This window comes from Chiloscyllium punctatum, chromosome 10 (genome assembly GCF_047496795.1).
Source record: "Chiloscyllium punctatum isolate Juve2018m chromosome 10, sChiPun1.3, whole genome shotgun sequence".
In the NCBI taxonomy this organism is placed as follows: Eukaryota; Metazoa; Chordata; class Chondrichthyes; order Orectolobiformes; family Hemiscylliidae; genus Chiloscyllium; species Chiloscyllium punctatum.
The window spans coordinates 59382904-59398601 of record NC_092748.1 but is presented as its reverse complement, the minus strand read 5'-3'; the positions used below and the strand labels follow the sequence as shown (position 1 = coordinate 59398601).

General features: G+C 38.4%; 1 protein-coding gene across 4 annotated transcripts in view; it reads right to left on the bottom strand.

The window, feature by feature from the left end:
- Window positions 1–15698, bottom strand: part of ubr3 (ubiquitin protein ligase E3 component n-recognin 3) — a 356926-nt gene that overhangs the window by 4134 nt on the left and 337094 nt on the right. For 3 of the 4 annotated variants that reach the window (XM_072579281.1, XM_072579282.1, XM_072579283.1), the window contains exons 37-39: window positions 14772–14951; window positions 9020–9229; window positions 6676–6815 (exon numbers count right to left, since the gene is read on the bottom strand). In XM_072579281.1, the coding sequence (XP_072435382.1) occupies window positions 6676–6815; window positions 9020–9229; window positions 14772–14951 (530 nt within the window). Of the gene's footprint in view, window positions 1–6675; window positions 6848–9019; window positions 9230–14771; window positions 14952–15698 lie in introns of all 4 variants that reach the window. The other variant, XR_011961687.1, reaches the window with a different exon arrangement.

The following is a 15698-nucleotide window of genomic DNA, read 5'->3' as shown; positions in this document are numbered from 1 at the left end:
ATTCCTGAAGACTTTGATTAGATCACCCCAATCTGTCCAGAAACTGCACAGAATGTGTGTTCTGGTTTTTAAAGTCAGCAAATGGAGAGACTGTAAACATCTTTTGTTACTGTCATCAAATAACTATGAAGTGCTGCAATTGTGAGGAAGAGAAAATTGGAAAGAAAGAGTTTGAAAATGGTAAATGAGCAACAGCATCAAGTGGCACAAGTATACAAGTCACTAAAGGTACATGTTAAATAATGTTTTCTCTTTAGGCCAATATTTTAATTTCTGCGAAGAAAATCTACAGGGAAGTTAAGTTCTCATTTTCACAGATAATTATTCCTTTGCTAAAAACCAGTAAATGAAAACTATTTTTGAAAATATTATTTGCAATTTCATGATTAATGGTAGATATACACAAATATTTACTAGATTAGATTAGACTTCCTACAGTGTGGAAACAGGCCCTTCGGCAACTGTCTGTGTGGAGTTTACACATTCTCCCAGTGTCTGCATGGGTTTGCTCTGGTTTCCTCCCACAGTCCAAAGATTAGGAACATGGGACTGGGATGTCATAGCAATGACAGAAACATGGCTCAGGGATGAGTAGGACTGGCAGCTTAATGTTCCAGGATACAAATGCTACAGGAAGGATAGAAAGGGACGCAAGAGAGGAGGGGGAGTGGCATTTTTTATAAGGGTTAGCATTACAGCTGTACTGAGGGAGGATATTCCTGGAAATACATCCAGGAAGGTTATTTGGGTGGAACTGAGAAATAAGAAAGGGATGTTCACCTTATTGGGATTGTATTATAGACCCCCCAACAGTCAGAGGGAAATTGAGAAACAAACTTGTAAAGGAGATCTCAGCTATCTGTAAGAATAATAGGGTGGTTATAGTCAGGGATTTTAACTTTCCAAACATAGTCTGCGACTTCCATAGTGTTAAGGGGTTAGATGGAGAGGAATTTGTTAAGTGTGTACAAGAAAATTTTCTGATTCAGTATGTGAATGTACCTACGAGAGAAGGTGTAAAACTTGACCTACTCTTGGGAAATAAGGCAGGGCAGGTGACTGAGGTGTCAGTGGGGGAGCACTTTGAGGCCAGCGACCATAATTCTATTAGATTTAAAATACTGATGGAAAAGAATAGACCAGATCTAAAAGTTGAAGTTCTAAATTGGAGAAAGGCCAATTTTGACAGTATTAAGCAAGAACTTTCAAAAGCTGATTGGGGCAGATGTTCGCAGGTAAAGTGACGGCTGGAAAATGGGAAGCCTTCAGAAATGAGATAACAAGAATCCAGAGAAAGTACATTCCTGTCAGGGTGAAAGGAAAGGCTGGTAGGTATAGGGAATGCCGGATGACTAAAGAAATTGAGGGTTTGGTTAAGAAAAAGAAGGAAGCATATGACAGATATAGACAGGATAGATCAAGTGAATCCTTAGAAGAGTATAAAGGCAGTGGATACAGAACTGGCTCAAAGGTAGAAGACAGAATCTGGTGGTGGAGGGTTGTTTTTCAGACTAGATGCCTGTGACCAGTGGAGTGCCACAAGGATCGGTGCTGGGTCCCCTACTTTTTGTCATTTTTATAAATGTTTTGGATGCGAGCATAAGAGGTACAGTTAGTAAGTTTGCAGAGGATACCAAAATTGGAGGTGTAGTGGACAGTGAAGAAGGTTACCTCGGATCAACAGGATCATGATCAGATGGGCCAATGGGCTGAGAAGTGGCAGATGGAGTTTAATTCAGATACATGAGAGGTGTTGCATTTTGGAATTCTGATCTCCTTCCTATTGGAAAGGTGTTGTGAAATTTGAAAGGGTTCAGAAAAGATTTACAAGGATGTTGCCAGGGTTGGAGGATTTGAGCTATAGGGAGAAGCTGAACAGGCTGGGACTGTTTTCCCTGGAGCGTTGGAGGCTGAGGGGTGACCTTATAGAGGATTGCAAAATTATGAGGGGCATGGATAGGATAAATCGACAAAGTCTTTTCCCTGGGGAGGGGAGTCCAGAACTAGAAGGCATAGTTTAGGGTAAGAGGGGAAAGATATGAAGGAGACTTAAGGGGCAACTTTTTCTCACAGAGCTTGGTACGTGTGTGGAATAAGCTGCCAGAGGAAGTGGTAGAGGCTGGTACAATTGCAACATTTGAAAGGCATCTGGGTGGGTGTATGAATAGGAAGGGTTTGGAGGGATATGGGCCGGGTGCTGTCAGGTGAGACTAGATTGGGTTGGGATATCTGGTTGGCATGGATGGGTTGGACTGAAGGGTGTGTTTCCATGCTGTACATCTCTATGACTGTATGTACAGGTTAGGTAGATTGACCATGCTAAATTGTCCATAGTATCCAGGGATGTGCAAGCTAGGTGGATTAGCATTGGAAATGCAGGGTTATAGGGTGGGTCTGAGTGGGATGCTTTTTGGAGGGTAAGTGTGGACCCGATGGGCCAAATAGCCTGCTTCCACTCTGTAGAGAATCTATAAATCCTCTTCATGGCTCATCACACTTTCAATTTTTGCTTCATCCTGAAAGTTTGAAATTTCATGATCTAGGACGTTACATTTCAAAGAATGAAACACCACCATATGCCTTCTTACAGACTGAAAAGCCAATCATTCAGACAATCCTGCTTCCTGTGTTCAGCCAACCTCATATCTATGCTGCCATTGTCCATTTTATTCCATTATCTTTGATGTTATTGACAAGCCTGTTTCGTTGCATTTTCTCAGACACTTTTAGAAGTCCATGTATATTACAGTAAGTCATTAACCTCATCAAATATGATGGCAAGAGTTAAGTTGATGAGTATATGTAATGAACTGGATTTCACCATTTTATTTCCATTAGGAATGTCAGATATATACATGAAAGATAAAGATTTCTCACAGGCCAAAAGAACAGTGCTGTGTAGCCAATTTGAGAATCTAGATATAGTTAACTGCATTCCCTGCCTTTAAAACATATTTGCATAAATTGAGAGCAGCACAGTGGCTCAGTGGTTAGCACTGCCACCTCACAGTATCAGGGACCTGGCTTCCATTCCAGCCATTGGTGACTGTAAAATTTGCACGTTCTCCCCACATCCGCATGGGTTTACTCCAGATGCTCCGGTTTCCTCCTACAGTCCAAAAATGTGCAGGCTAGATAGATTGGCTACACCAGACTGCCCCATAGTGTTGAGTGGCTAGTCGAATTAGCCATTGGGAAATGTAAGGTTACAGGGGCAGAATGGGGAGGAGAGTCTGGGTGGGATGCTCTTTGGAGGGTCTGTGTGGACTCGATGGGGTCAATGGTCTGCTTCGACATTGTAGCGATTCTTTGAAAAAGTTCCTGAAGGTTTTTTCTTGCTGAATATTCCATTAGAAGCTAAGTTGAGATTGCATTCCCTGTCCACTACATAAATATGAGTAACTTGAGCAGTTTTTGATATAAGAACATTTTGATTGTTGAACATTTTACTTCTCTGAATTGAATTATGCATTTTTCTTGAAAGTACTTGTTTGCATGGCAAAGCATTTTCTATTAAATTCGGCTGTCCAGGCAAATTGGAGGAACAACACCTTATCTTCTGCCTGGGCAGCCTACAGCCTAGCGGACTCAACATTGAGTTTTCCAATTTTAAATACCTCCCTTCCCATCCCCCAAATCCCTTTTCAGTCCCTCCTCCTCCCTTCCATTCCACTTACCGACTCTTCTTTCCAGCCACCAACCGGAATAATTCCTCCCATCCACCAACCAGGCTGTACCCTCTACCTGTGTTTACTTATCACTACCTCACCACTCCAACTCTCTCCTCAATGAAAACCCTCCTCCACCTCCCCTCATCCCCACCCCCAGTCCTGAAAAAGGGTTATATCCGAAATGTTGACTTCTCCACCTCCTAATGCTGCCTGGCTTGCTGTGTTCTTTGACCCTCTTGCTTGTCCACTTCAGAAATGTGGAGCAGTCTTCTATTAAACTACTTCCTAATAGTGCAGATCATTGACAGTAAAAATTAGCCACGGTCCCTTTTTACAGCACAATTACCATACTCTGCCAAGTGCTCCCTAACATGCTAAAATTCCTTGGAAAATTTTGAACAGTTTTTGAATGTGTTATTGAGTGAGTGTGTGGGTGAAAGAATGGGTAGATGTGTACGTTTGTGAATTTGAGGGATGGATGAGGAAAGTGGATAAATGTGCAAGGTAGCAACTGGGTAAGATGGCAGAAGAAAGAGAAATTGGACCAGGCGATTGAACCAGGAAGGATTGTCAGGTCTATGGCCAGTCTGATTGGGTGACTGGCAATAATTGAGTAAGGTTGGGGTCAATTGGGTGATTGGACCTGGTCAGACTGGGTCAGGATAGATTTTGGAGTCAGGGTGGGTGAGAAAAAGAGTGTTCGATAGTGGGGACTCGGCAAAGCAGGTGATGAGAGAGGTGAGTGGAGGTCAGAGGGATTGTTGGTGGTGGAGGAAGGTGTCAGGTATACTATTATAAGAGACTACACTTACAATTTTCTGTCTAACATTTCGTGGGTAATTACCCACATAGGTAAATGGGAACTGTCCAAAGTTTTCAACTCAATTCAGAGCAGGAATCTTTTGCTGACAATCCCAAGTAGCAGAAGAATAATCCTTTGAAGTTCAAACTTCCTGGGCACTTCCCATGGAGGCAGTGTGTCTGGACTTCGACAAATTAGAGAATGGAAGTATGGACCATAATTTTTGGTTTCTGCTTCTAACTTTGCTGTTCCTTAACTATCAATTCCATCTCCAAGGCAAAAGTCTAAGTTTAAGCCAGTCTGTTCACAACCTCAATGTTATATTTGATTCTGAAGTGATTTTCTAATCTCATATTTGTGCCATCCCAAAGACTATCTATTTTCATTTCCATAATATTGCTCTTTGTTACCTCTAGACTTGAATATTTCAATACATATCTGGCTTGTCTCCCATAAACCTGCAGTCGTCCAAATCACTGCTGCTCATATCTTAATTTGCAGTATGTCCTGTTCCCCTATCATCCTGTGGCTGTTATACTTGTTGATGTACTGTATATTGATCATGACTATGATTACAAATTGATTTAAAATTCTCAGCCTTTATTTCAAATCCCTCCATGGATTTGTCACCTTCATCTTTGTATTCTCCTCCACTCCTGGTCCTCCAAGATATCTGTGCTCTTCTAATTCTGGCTTGTTGTGGATTCCTAATCATAATTGTTCCACCAATGGTGGCTGTGCTTTTAGTTGCCTAGACGCTATGCACTGGAGTTCCCCCTATCATTGATTGCCCTAACTCATTATCTTACACTCCTTTAAAACACCATTCTTAAAACCAACTCTTTTACCAAGTTCTTGGCCATCTGACCCAATATACCCTTATGTTGTTCTATTTCATATTTTGTTTTAGAATCATCATGTGAAGCGCTTTGAGTGTGTTTCATTACGTTAATGGTGCTGTACAAGTTGTTGTTATTTCCACCACCCATTATAGTGCCTCCAGATTTCATTACAGAATGGAATAACTCAATTTTAAAATAGCATCCCTTTGTTCCAGATTCCTCCAATAGTTCTCTTGTGCCTTACCTACCAAATACATTTTCTATTTTAAACATCTCAATTAGACCATTCCTCATTCTCTAAATTTAAGAGAATACAGACAAACTTATGTAAGCTGTTGTGGCCAGATGGGCCGCTCAATATGATTGACTTATGAGAAAAAGAACAATAAATGAGGCATGCTGGGAAAGTGAAGCAAGCCTTGGCCAGAAGTGACTGTGCTCAAAGACATTGAAATAAACAAGCTGCAGGATCCAGACAGTATACAATTGATTCAGCAACTGCAGAAAAAACAACACTCTCAAACGTGAATTGAATGGAATTGACATGAGTGCCATCCACAGGACAAATGGAAACATCAGGTTGTTTACCAGACGAAGGGGTGCCTCACACTTTTATATGAAAAGGCCGACTAGACCTACATGCCTCCAACACCTCTAGGAATGAACGCCCAAGGACCACCCTATCATCAACATGTCAATGTCTGGTTGGGTCCAATCAATCAGGGTGATCAAGCCCTGATCTATCTATTGGTAGACATCAAAGACCCTCCCAAAAGGGCCCAAAAACTTCTAAGTATAAGAATCGCTGCAACACCACCCTCAAGGGTGCTAAAACGAGACCAACTACCATGAAGCAAAAACACCCTTGGGACCACAAGGAGATGATGATCAGACGATCTTCACCATGTGAAGCAAGGTCAAGATCTAGTGTGGTGATATACGATCACCACAGTTAAATTAAAGCACAAGATAGTTGATTAGATTTATAGTGTAAATTGTTAGTTTGAGGTGTACTTTATTATTATAATATTAATTATGTTAAGGAAATAAATATTATTGTTTGTTACTACTGAGTCGACTTGCAGTTGCTTTGCTGAATGTAAGAGTTAAAACATATTGTGTGGCAGGTGCAACACAGTCTTCATAATTTACCCCTTTAACCCCTTTACCTTTGGATGAATCTGCACTGTACCCCTCCGAGCCAAACATGAACAATAATGAACTAGTACATTTTTAGATTAATTCAAAGATTCAGTCATTTTATTTATCTGAATGGTACGTCAAGGCTTCAAATAATCAGTTTAGTAAGTTATCACACTGCTGCTCCAAATTTAAGGAACACTATCAAAACCTTTTTTACCTTAGATCTCTGTCCTCTTCACCATGAGTATCAAGGTAGACAGATCCCCACAAGCAAAATCGGTGCCCACGAATTATGATAATTACAGAGGCGTTAATCAGAAGGAATATTCCAGTTCCTGCTCCACAGTTCTGGGAATGCTGATATGTAATTTAAAAAAAAGAAATAACTCCTGCAAACATTTAATTCTGAATTAACAAAAATTACCAAAGGTAACAGGATTAATTTTCCCTTTAGATACAGTTATAAAGCTAAAAGTAGCTGGTCTGCCAGTGCTATACAATTCACCCAATTTTCCTTTCATTGATTTTACCTGAACTACCAACTTTCGTGGTTATTCCAAAGTAAAAGCTAGTCCCAAAATCTGCTACAGTATTGTTAAGTTAGTTAATTGACCAAGCACAGTTAACATTACTATAAATGGATTCAATTGTGTACACGATAAATCACTTTTATCATTCTTGTTGAACATGCTAGAAGTAGGAGAACATCCAGTGGTCAGAAAACCACCTTACATACATAGAGAGATTTTTAATTGTATCAGGTGTGAAGACTCAATATTTTATGTTGCTGCTTATATGACATATCATTTACATAGCACCTTTCATTACCACTGGACATCCCAAATAAGTAACATCTGAAGTGCAGTCGTTGTTGTAATGGAATAAATGAAGCAGCTAATTTTCACAAACATCCACAAATGGCAAGTTGCTAACAAGTAGATTTTTTTTTGTAATTTTTATTGCGAGAGAAATACAGGCCAAGATACTAAGAATAGCTCTCCCACTCTTTTTGAAATCGTGGCATGGTATTTTTTAATGTCCACCTAAGACAGTAAATGGGATCTTGTTTTAACGTTTCATCTAAAAGACGAACAGTGCTGAACCTCCTCATTTTTGCCCTGCAGTGTCAGCCCTGACAGATGTGCTCAAGCTCTTGAATGGACTTGAATGCATAAACCTTCTGAATTAGTGGTAAGCTTGTACCATCTGAGCCGTACCACATGTCTGACAATATGAGTGAGTAACTTGAACTGTTAACAAAAAAAAATCAGAAAGGATGGGGAAAGAAAGAGACAGTAAGCCAGTCAGGATGAATTCATTTATCATCCAAATTAGGCCATAGGACATAGCACATATTAATCATATACTATAGCCAGTTAAAGATGGAAATATAATGGAATATGTTTAACCACGCAACTTTGATTACAAATGAAAAATGAGAATTTAGAATGCAATTTAAAACAAGTTGTATTTATAAAGTACCTTTAATGCTGGAAGAAATGACAAAAATGTGTTATGAAGTTGAAGGTGTGTACTGTACCTTTAACAGAGAGTGAAGGCTGTTTTGGCAGTGTGAGTTTGCAGGCAACTGTCATGTGACTGACTACCAATCTCAAGAGTGTATTGGAAAATTGAAAATATATAACATTGGCTGTAAACTAGATACCTCAGTTGTTTTGACCACTATTTGAATTCAACCAGTTTAAATTATACCCCAGGATACTAAAACCCAATCAAATTTGAATTTTAGTGTTTTGACAACAACAAACCAATGACATAATCCAATGCTTTGGGTATAAACAAGCTGGCATTTTACGAGTTAGCCAGTGAGAGAGTAAACTGCCATCTAGCGAGAGAGATGACTATTCAAAACACCCTATGTCAAAGGTACCTTTCTCACATGAAACATATTTGCAGCAAAAGACTGAAGATGACCCACAGGAAGACAGATGCTGACGATGACAGCTGCTGTCTGGTTTTGAAAAATAAGTTGATGTAATTTTAATAGGAGCTTTTATTGGATCAGTGAATTGATATTGAGTTGGAGGTAGATCCACAGGATCCTTTAAGAGAAATGAGGCTTATAGTTGTAAATAGTTATTGTTTATTGTTCACTTTTAGAGTTAAAGAACAAAATTGATTTTATTTCTTTAAATAGTGGAATTTGGGGAGTTCTCTGTCACTTGTGCTTGAACGGATTACGAGGCGAGGTATGCTTTTCTACGTTTTTGGTTTAATTAGCAGAAGAGTTCACCGCCATGCCATAACAAATGTATGTCAGGTCAAGAAAAATAATGGTAGAATGGAATGATCAAAAGCTTGGACACAGAGTCATGCTTTAAGGAGGAGTTTATAAAGACGTGAAGAACTATTAAATTTATTTTAAACTGGGGAGTTAATTGCATGTGTCTGACAAGGTTCAATTATTGCCCACTCTCAAAATGTTTCACGGCAGATAACATTTGGAGTTGATTTCCACTGTGGAAAACCACAAAATGTTAATAAGTTAAACCAAAAATTCTGTTTGTCCAGTCTTATCAAAATTCATTTCATTTACTCACCAGGACACATTCACAATAGCTTTGTTGTTTACAGCATTGACCTTTGAGGCACACAAATGTACCACATACTAGACAAAGAGCTGGATCCTTAGGCACCTTTGAACAGTGAACACAGGCTTTACGATGATAGTACTGAAATATGGTATTATAATTTTCTGGTAGCTGAAGAAGACATGGTAAAGACCACTGTGGATCCTGAACGAGTAGATTCTGAAAATATAAAGAACATTTTTGAGTATCAAAGTTTTGACACTGTTTACAATCAAAATAAAGCTTATCTGAGGGATCACTAAGAGCTATTTGAAATCTCCATTAATTGATGTATGAACATGTTAAGGCCTAAAATAATAGATTTCACTATCCTGATCATAGGCAAACCGTCAAGATGTTTTTTTTGAAAACTCTCAATGTGGGGCACAGGATGTAAAGTTCCTATCCACATAAAGTAATTTGTTGAAACGTCTTGCCACAAAGTTGTGTGTAATTCCCATGAACACATGCAGAGTTTAGGGTTATGTCAACCAGTATTCTATGCTCATTACTGAAGTGTATTCATCTTAAAATTTTCTGCTTTTGAAATCTACTTAGGATCAAAATTCAGGTATGGAATAAAGTGTGGACATCTTCTGCTGACTACAAATATTCATGGGGCTTCCAATATGGATCAGACTTCAGGCCTTCCATCAGAGACTTACCAGATATTCTCGTACAGCTGGATGTTGGAAGAGACACCCACAAATAGTCTGCCCATCATAGTTTATGAAGCTACTACAACATGATACTACAGTTATTCTGTTGGCCCAATGAAATCCATAGTGTTTGTGAAATATACAGAACAACCAACACTCAGTCTTTAAGACCTATAAGTTTGCAGTAAAGCTTTCTCACATGGTGACAAACCTTTGCAAGTTATACCAGCGCCACAAATGGGAGACTGATAAGTGCATAATATGATATTAATGCAAACATCTGACCATGGATATCACTCAAAAGTAGAGTGACAGCAGATGACGATGCATAATATCCCAAATCTCCACCTACCAGCAGAATAAGAACATTTAAAGAGATCCAGATTTTCAACCTTCACAGCTTATGTTTACTGCTGAGTTTTTAAATGTTTACAGCAGTTTCTGTTAGATCCCCAGAATATCTTTCTTCACAGTTAACAGTCGTACAAACTGACACTGAATTTTTCTTTAGATTGTTGCTGTATGTACCCAGATAATTAACATATCGATCATAATGTAGAATCAAGGTCACAAATTGCTGATTCCTGCTCCATGTGTCAAAATATAAGCTGCCTTTCAATGAGATGCAACAACTGATTTTGGAAAATGAGGCACCAGAGGTGTCCAGTTTCTAGTCTGAATATTGCTACAATCATGGCTGCCGATTCTATTGTCTCCACTACATGCCCAATTAGATGTGGTTGCATCTTTTAGGTTTGTTATACTTACCTATCTTTTTTTGGAATATTGTTGGGTACATTACAATCATTTCTTATGGGCATTATGAAACTGAAGTAAAGTTGGCAATATTTAGTTTACAAACTGGTTATATAAAAACCATAAACATGAATAAACTAGGCTATTTAATTTTACACTATGTTAAAGCATTTTTGCAGGTACTTAAGTTTTGTTTTAGTGCAGCCAGTTCATTGTGTGCAATGGTTCAGAAGAGTGCTAAACATGATCTCATCCCCTTGGGGCACACATATTAGAAAACATCTGAACCATCAAATGCTAATAATGTGTTTGTTTTTGTCTACAATAGATATGGTCAATACTGATATTAAGATATGAATCAATAAAAAGGGATTGATGAATTGGGGCTAGGAAGAGGAGTAGTAAAGTGAAAAATGGCAGAATGGTCCAAGGGAGAAGGGGATATAGCAGACAGTGGAAGAAGCAAACTGAACTCTGAGAGGGAGGACAAAACTGGTGCCAACTGAGGAGAAAAGGAAGAGGACATGTATGAAGTTTGAAAGGAAGTTAGAAGGCGAAAAAGCGTGGAAACCAATCAGGGTGGTGAAGTGAACACAATATCCACCACATAACTTATACCATCCTCACAATCCAATGTCCAGAAACCTCAAAATAATAAATCCATAATTGGCTGCAATGACTACATGACCTTGCTACTGGCTACATGAGGTACCTTTAATCAGAGAATTATCACAATATCCACCTAGCGTGGAAGGGGGCCATTTGGCCCATCAAGTTTCATTGACCATCCAAAAATTATATCCCCACCCAGACCACCATATCCCTGTAACCATGCATTTCCCATGGTTAATCAATTTAGCCCACATATCCCTGAATATTATGGGCGATTTAACATGGCCAATCCAGATAACCTGCACATCTTTGGACTTAACATTAGGACTCTATTAGTAGAATGGAAATTCTACCTCAGAGCTACAGAAGACATTTTCAGGCTACTGACCTGTAACTAGGCATGTGCCACTGCGATGGGGCCCTAATTATTCACAATATATGAATGATTTGGATGAGAAAAATGAACGTATTGTTGCCAAGTTTGCAGATAACACAAGTAAGGAAAATCTACAAAGGAATATAAACAGGTCAAACGCATAGGCAAAAAATTGGCAGATGGAATATTATGTGGGAAAATGTAAGGTTATGCACTTTGGCAGAAAGAGTTGATTATTAATTAGAACATGGAACAATACAGCACAGAACAGGACCTTTGGCCCTCGATGTTGCACCAACCTGTGAATTAATCTAAGCTCATCCCCCTACACTATCCCATCATCATCCCCTATCCAATGCTTATCCAATAATTGTTTAAATCTCCCTAATGTGGCTGAGTTAACTATATTGGCAGGCAGGGCATTCCACACCCTTACCATTCTCTGCGTAAAGAACCTGCCTCTGACATCTGTCTTAAATCTATCACCCCTCAATTTGTAGTTTTACCCCCTTGTACAAACTAACGTCATCATCCTAGGAAAAAGACTTTCACCATCTACCCTATCTAATCCTCTGATTATCTTGTATGTCTCTATCAAATCCCCTCTTAGCTGCCTTCTTTGCAATGAGAACAGACCCAAGTCTCTCAGCCTTTCCTCATAAGACCTTCCCTCCAGTCCAGGCAATATCCTGGTAAATCTCCTCTGCACTTTTTCCAATGCTTCCACATCCTTCCTGTAATGGGGCAACCAGAACTGTACACAATATTCCAAGTGTGGCCACACTAATATTTTGTATAGTTGCAGCATGACATTATGGCTTCAGAACTGAATCCCTCCAACAATAAAACTTAACACACCGTATGCATTCTTAACAGCACTATGAACCTGAGTGGCAACTTTCAGGGATCTACGTATATGGACTCAAAGATCCCTCTGCACATCCACATTACCAAGAATCTTTCTATTGACCCAGTATTCTGCCTTCCTGTTATTCTTCCCAAAATGAGGAAATGAGAGTTAAATGAGGAAATATTGTGGAAACCTGCAGCAGATATTTGGGGGTCCTAATGCATGAATCACGAAAAGAAGAATGTTGACCTTTACTTCAAAGAAAATTAGTATAAAATATGGCAATCTTGCTAATACGATGTAAGATACTGGTTAGAATACTGTGAACAGTTTTATTCCTCTTATTTATGGCATTGGAAGTAGTGCAGAGAAACTTCACTGGGCTGAAACCAGCTATTGAGGGATGTTCTTATGAGTAGAAGTTGAGTAGCTTGGGCTTGTAATCAATGGAATTTAAAAGAATGAGAGGTGGCCTTATTGAAAGAGCCTCAGATGGCTTGACAGGGTAGATGCAGAAAAGTTGGACCAGACAGCATAATCTCTGAATAAGGTGTTGCCCAGTTAAGACAAAGATGAGGAGGACTTCTATTTTAATTTCTCAGAGTGGTGAATTTGTGGAATTCTTTACCAGTGAGGGTTGTTGAGGTTGCATCGCTAAGTGTATTCACGGCTAAAATAGTCAGATTTTTAATCAGTCAGCGAATTAAGATAATGGAGAGAAAAAATAAGGAAAGTAATGACCTATTTCTACTCCTATGTCTTATGATCATCACTGGATGTACTGGCTGGTAATTCACTTGGTTCTTCAGCATAGGCTCCTTGAAATAAACGAGTAAGTGATGTGGAAGGAGATTACAGAGAGGGGATTCTGAGGAAAGAACAGTAAATTAACTCTCAGTAAGCCTTCTTTCCTGATATCAGATCCTTCAATGGGCCAGTGTGCTTATGGCGAGGAACCACTGCACCACTCCAAAGTAAGCCACAAGCAAATTAAAAAGCGGGGTTACTTGTTAGGTTTCCCATATGACGAGAACCTTGAATGCTGTTGCTTGAATATCTGAGACAGTAGAATGAGGCCCTTAAATGGACTTTAATTGCCTTCAATTAAGGGCCTCCCTTCATGCTGGGGGAGGCAGGTTTCTCCACTCTTTTTGCCCCAGTCCACATTTCCCTGTCTGATCAAATGCCACCCCCAGCCTTGAAATCTCTTTTCAGGGAGGGCATTAAATCCCATCTATCTCTATGGAGCAAGGGCAGATAAGAGTGGTTAACGCTTCTCAGAGTAAAAGAAAGATTGATAGGTCAGGTAATATTTTTGGAATCGATTGTCTCTCAAAAATGGATAAAATTTAACTTAATTCTGTACTTCATTAAGAACAAATTACTTGTGACATTTATGTTTCAACAATTCAAAACTTGTTAATATCCAATGATTTGCCAATCTTGTTCCCAAAAATATTATGTCCTAATATTTACACAGTATCAATTCTCTTTACATACTGAAAACTTTTATAGGCATTTTCTTGAAGGAATGTATGTTCTTGCACAGGCATCACATTTTGTATTGATACAGCATCTGCTGCTGTTTTCGCTGTTAAGATCTTTCATTTACTTAAATGTCAGTTGTGTTAGACTTTTCAAATATCCCCCATCACATCAAGTGAAAGCCAAGCTAATCTACTTGGACTACTCAATCAAGACTGATTTTATTCACTGTCTACTGCAGCTCTTCCATCAATTGATTTGGAAGCTGATGTGACCAATACTCAAGTGACTTACTGCCTTATGAATGCTAAGACAATATACTTATCTGTAAAGCAACTTAGTCTAATAGATCTAAAAGATCAACGTTTCAGGAGCATCTTATCTGAAAAAAATCTCTCAGATTCATTTTAATGTAAATTTTAGCAGAAAAATGAAATGTCTGAATGAAGCTGAAAATAACAAACCTGAATAATGATATTCATTCCTTTAACATTATATGAATAGTAATGTCAATTATTTCAGAACCAGACCTACACTAAAGAGGAGCTGTCCATACATTATTACTTGATTGCTTGAATTGAAGTTGAGATGGCCTTTACCTAAGTTGAGCTTTAAATAAAGACAATACAATTTAATATTTATGACTTTTCTGGCACTGGGAAGAGGGATACATATATTTGTGTGTCTGTTTCATAATATATATGTTTGAATAATCTAAATAAACAAGAATCAACACTTTCATTTATAATGATTCTACATTTTATGTACCATTAGAACAGAAACAGCGTGCAAAGGTTAAACTCAAGTACCATGCATGCATGTCTCCACCCTCCCATTGTTTCTCTGTGTGATATTAGACCAAAGGTCTTCAGAACTGGAGACCAGCAATTAACCAATAAATGGCATAAAATCAAAAAATGAAAGTAAATATTTATAAAAAATACTAAAAATATTTGCTGTGAAAAGCCAAAGAGTTAATCTTACTGTAACTTGTTCTGAATGACTTTCTGCAGAAGTCGTTACTTCCAAACACCACTGAGATATAAGATCCAGAGCTGCTATCGGCCAGTCAAGGCAGGCAGAACTACAGAACTCATCATTTGACTGAAGATAGGGCAGCAGTAACCCAAGATAGCTGGCAAGTATCCCAAATTCTTCTGTTCGCTTGGAAATGAGGGAAAAAAGTAATTAGTACATAGACCATCTGTTGTATCAAATTGCTGAGGCAATAAACTATAAAATACATTAATCTGGCATCAGTCATTAAATGCATACACAACAATTTCCTGACAGCATAATTTCATGACAATGATGATGATGCACTACTAATGAAAAATGAGTAGATAAAGAGAATAATTGATATTCCAATCATTCACAAAATATTTAGTTCGCAAAAACTTTTCAACAAATATGAATTGTATATAATTTGTTACATTATTTTATTATAATAGTTGGAAAAGTAATGATAGTATAACTGAGGAAATATTTTGAAGATCACTGAAAAGGGGAAAACTTAGACAAGTATGAAGTAATATACACCTATTTGAATGATTTACCCTGAGATAACTATTTGACGTAGAAATAGTTTTAATGCATCACATGGCAATTTATTTAAAGCACTCTGTGGTTCAACTCAAGACAGAATTTCTTGGGTTATCAACTGTAAATAATTACTCAAATATTAATAGTTTGTGGTACCTGCTAACAGCTATGACACAAAATAAAAGCAAGTCAATCTTGCTAAACAGTTACCATTAAGCGCTTTCCTGTGGAAGTAATTTAAGGTCAGATGTTTAGATGATTGCTGTGAACCAGCATTTTCAGTTGCGTACCAATGCTGTACAGGGCTCATAAATGAGATTCAAACTGTACTGGAATGACATTATGCAATTTGCTCAAATTATGTAAAAT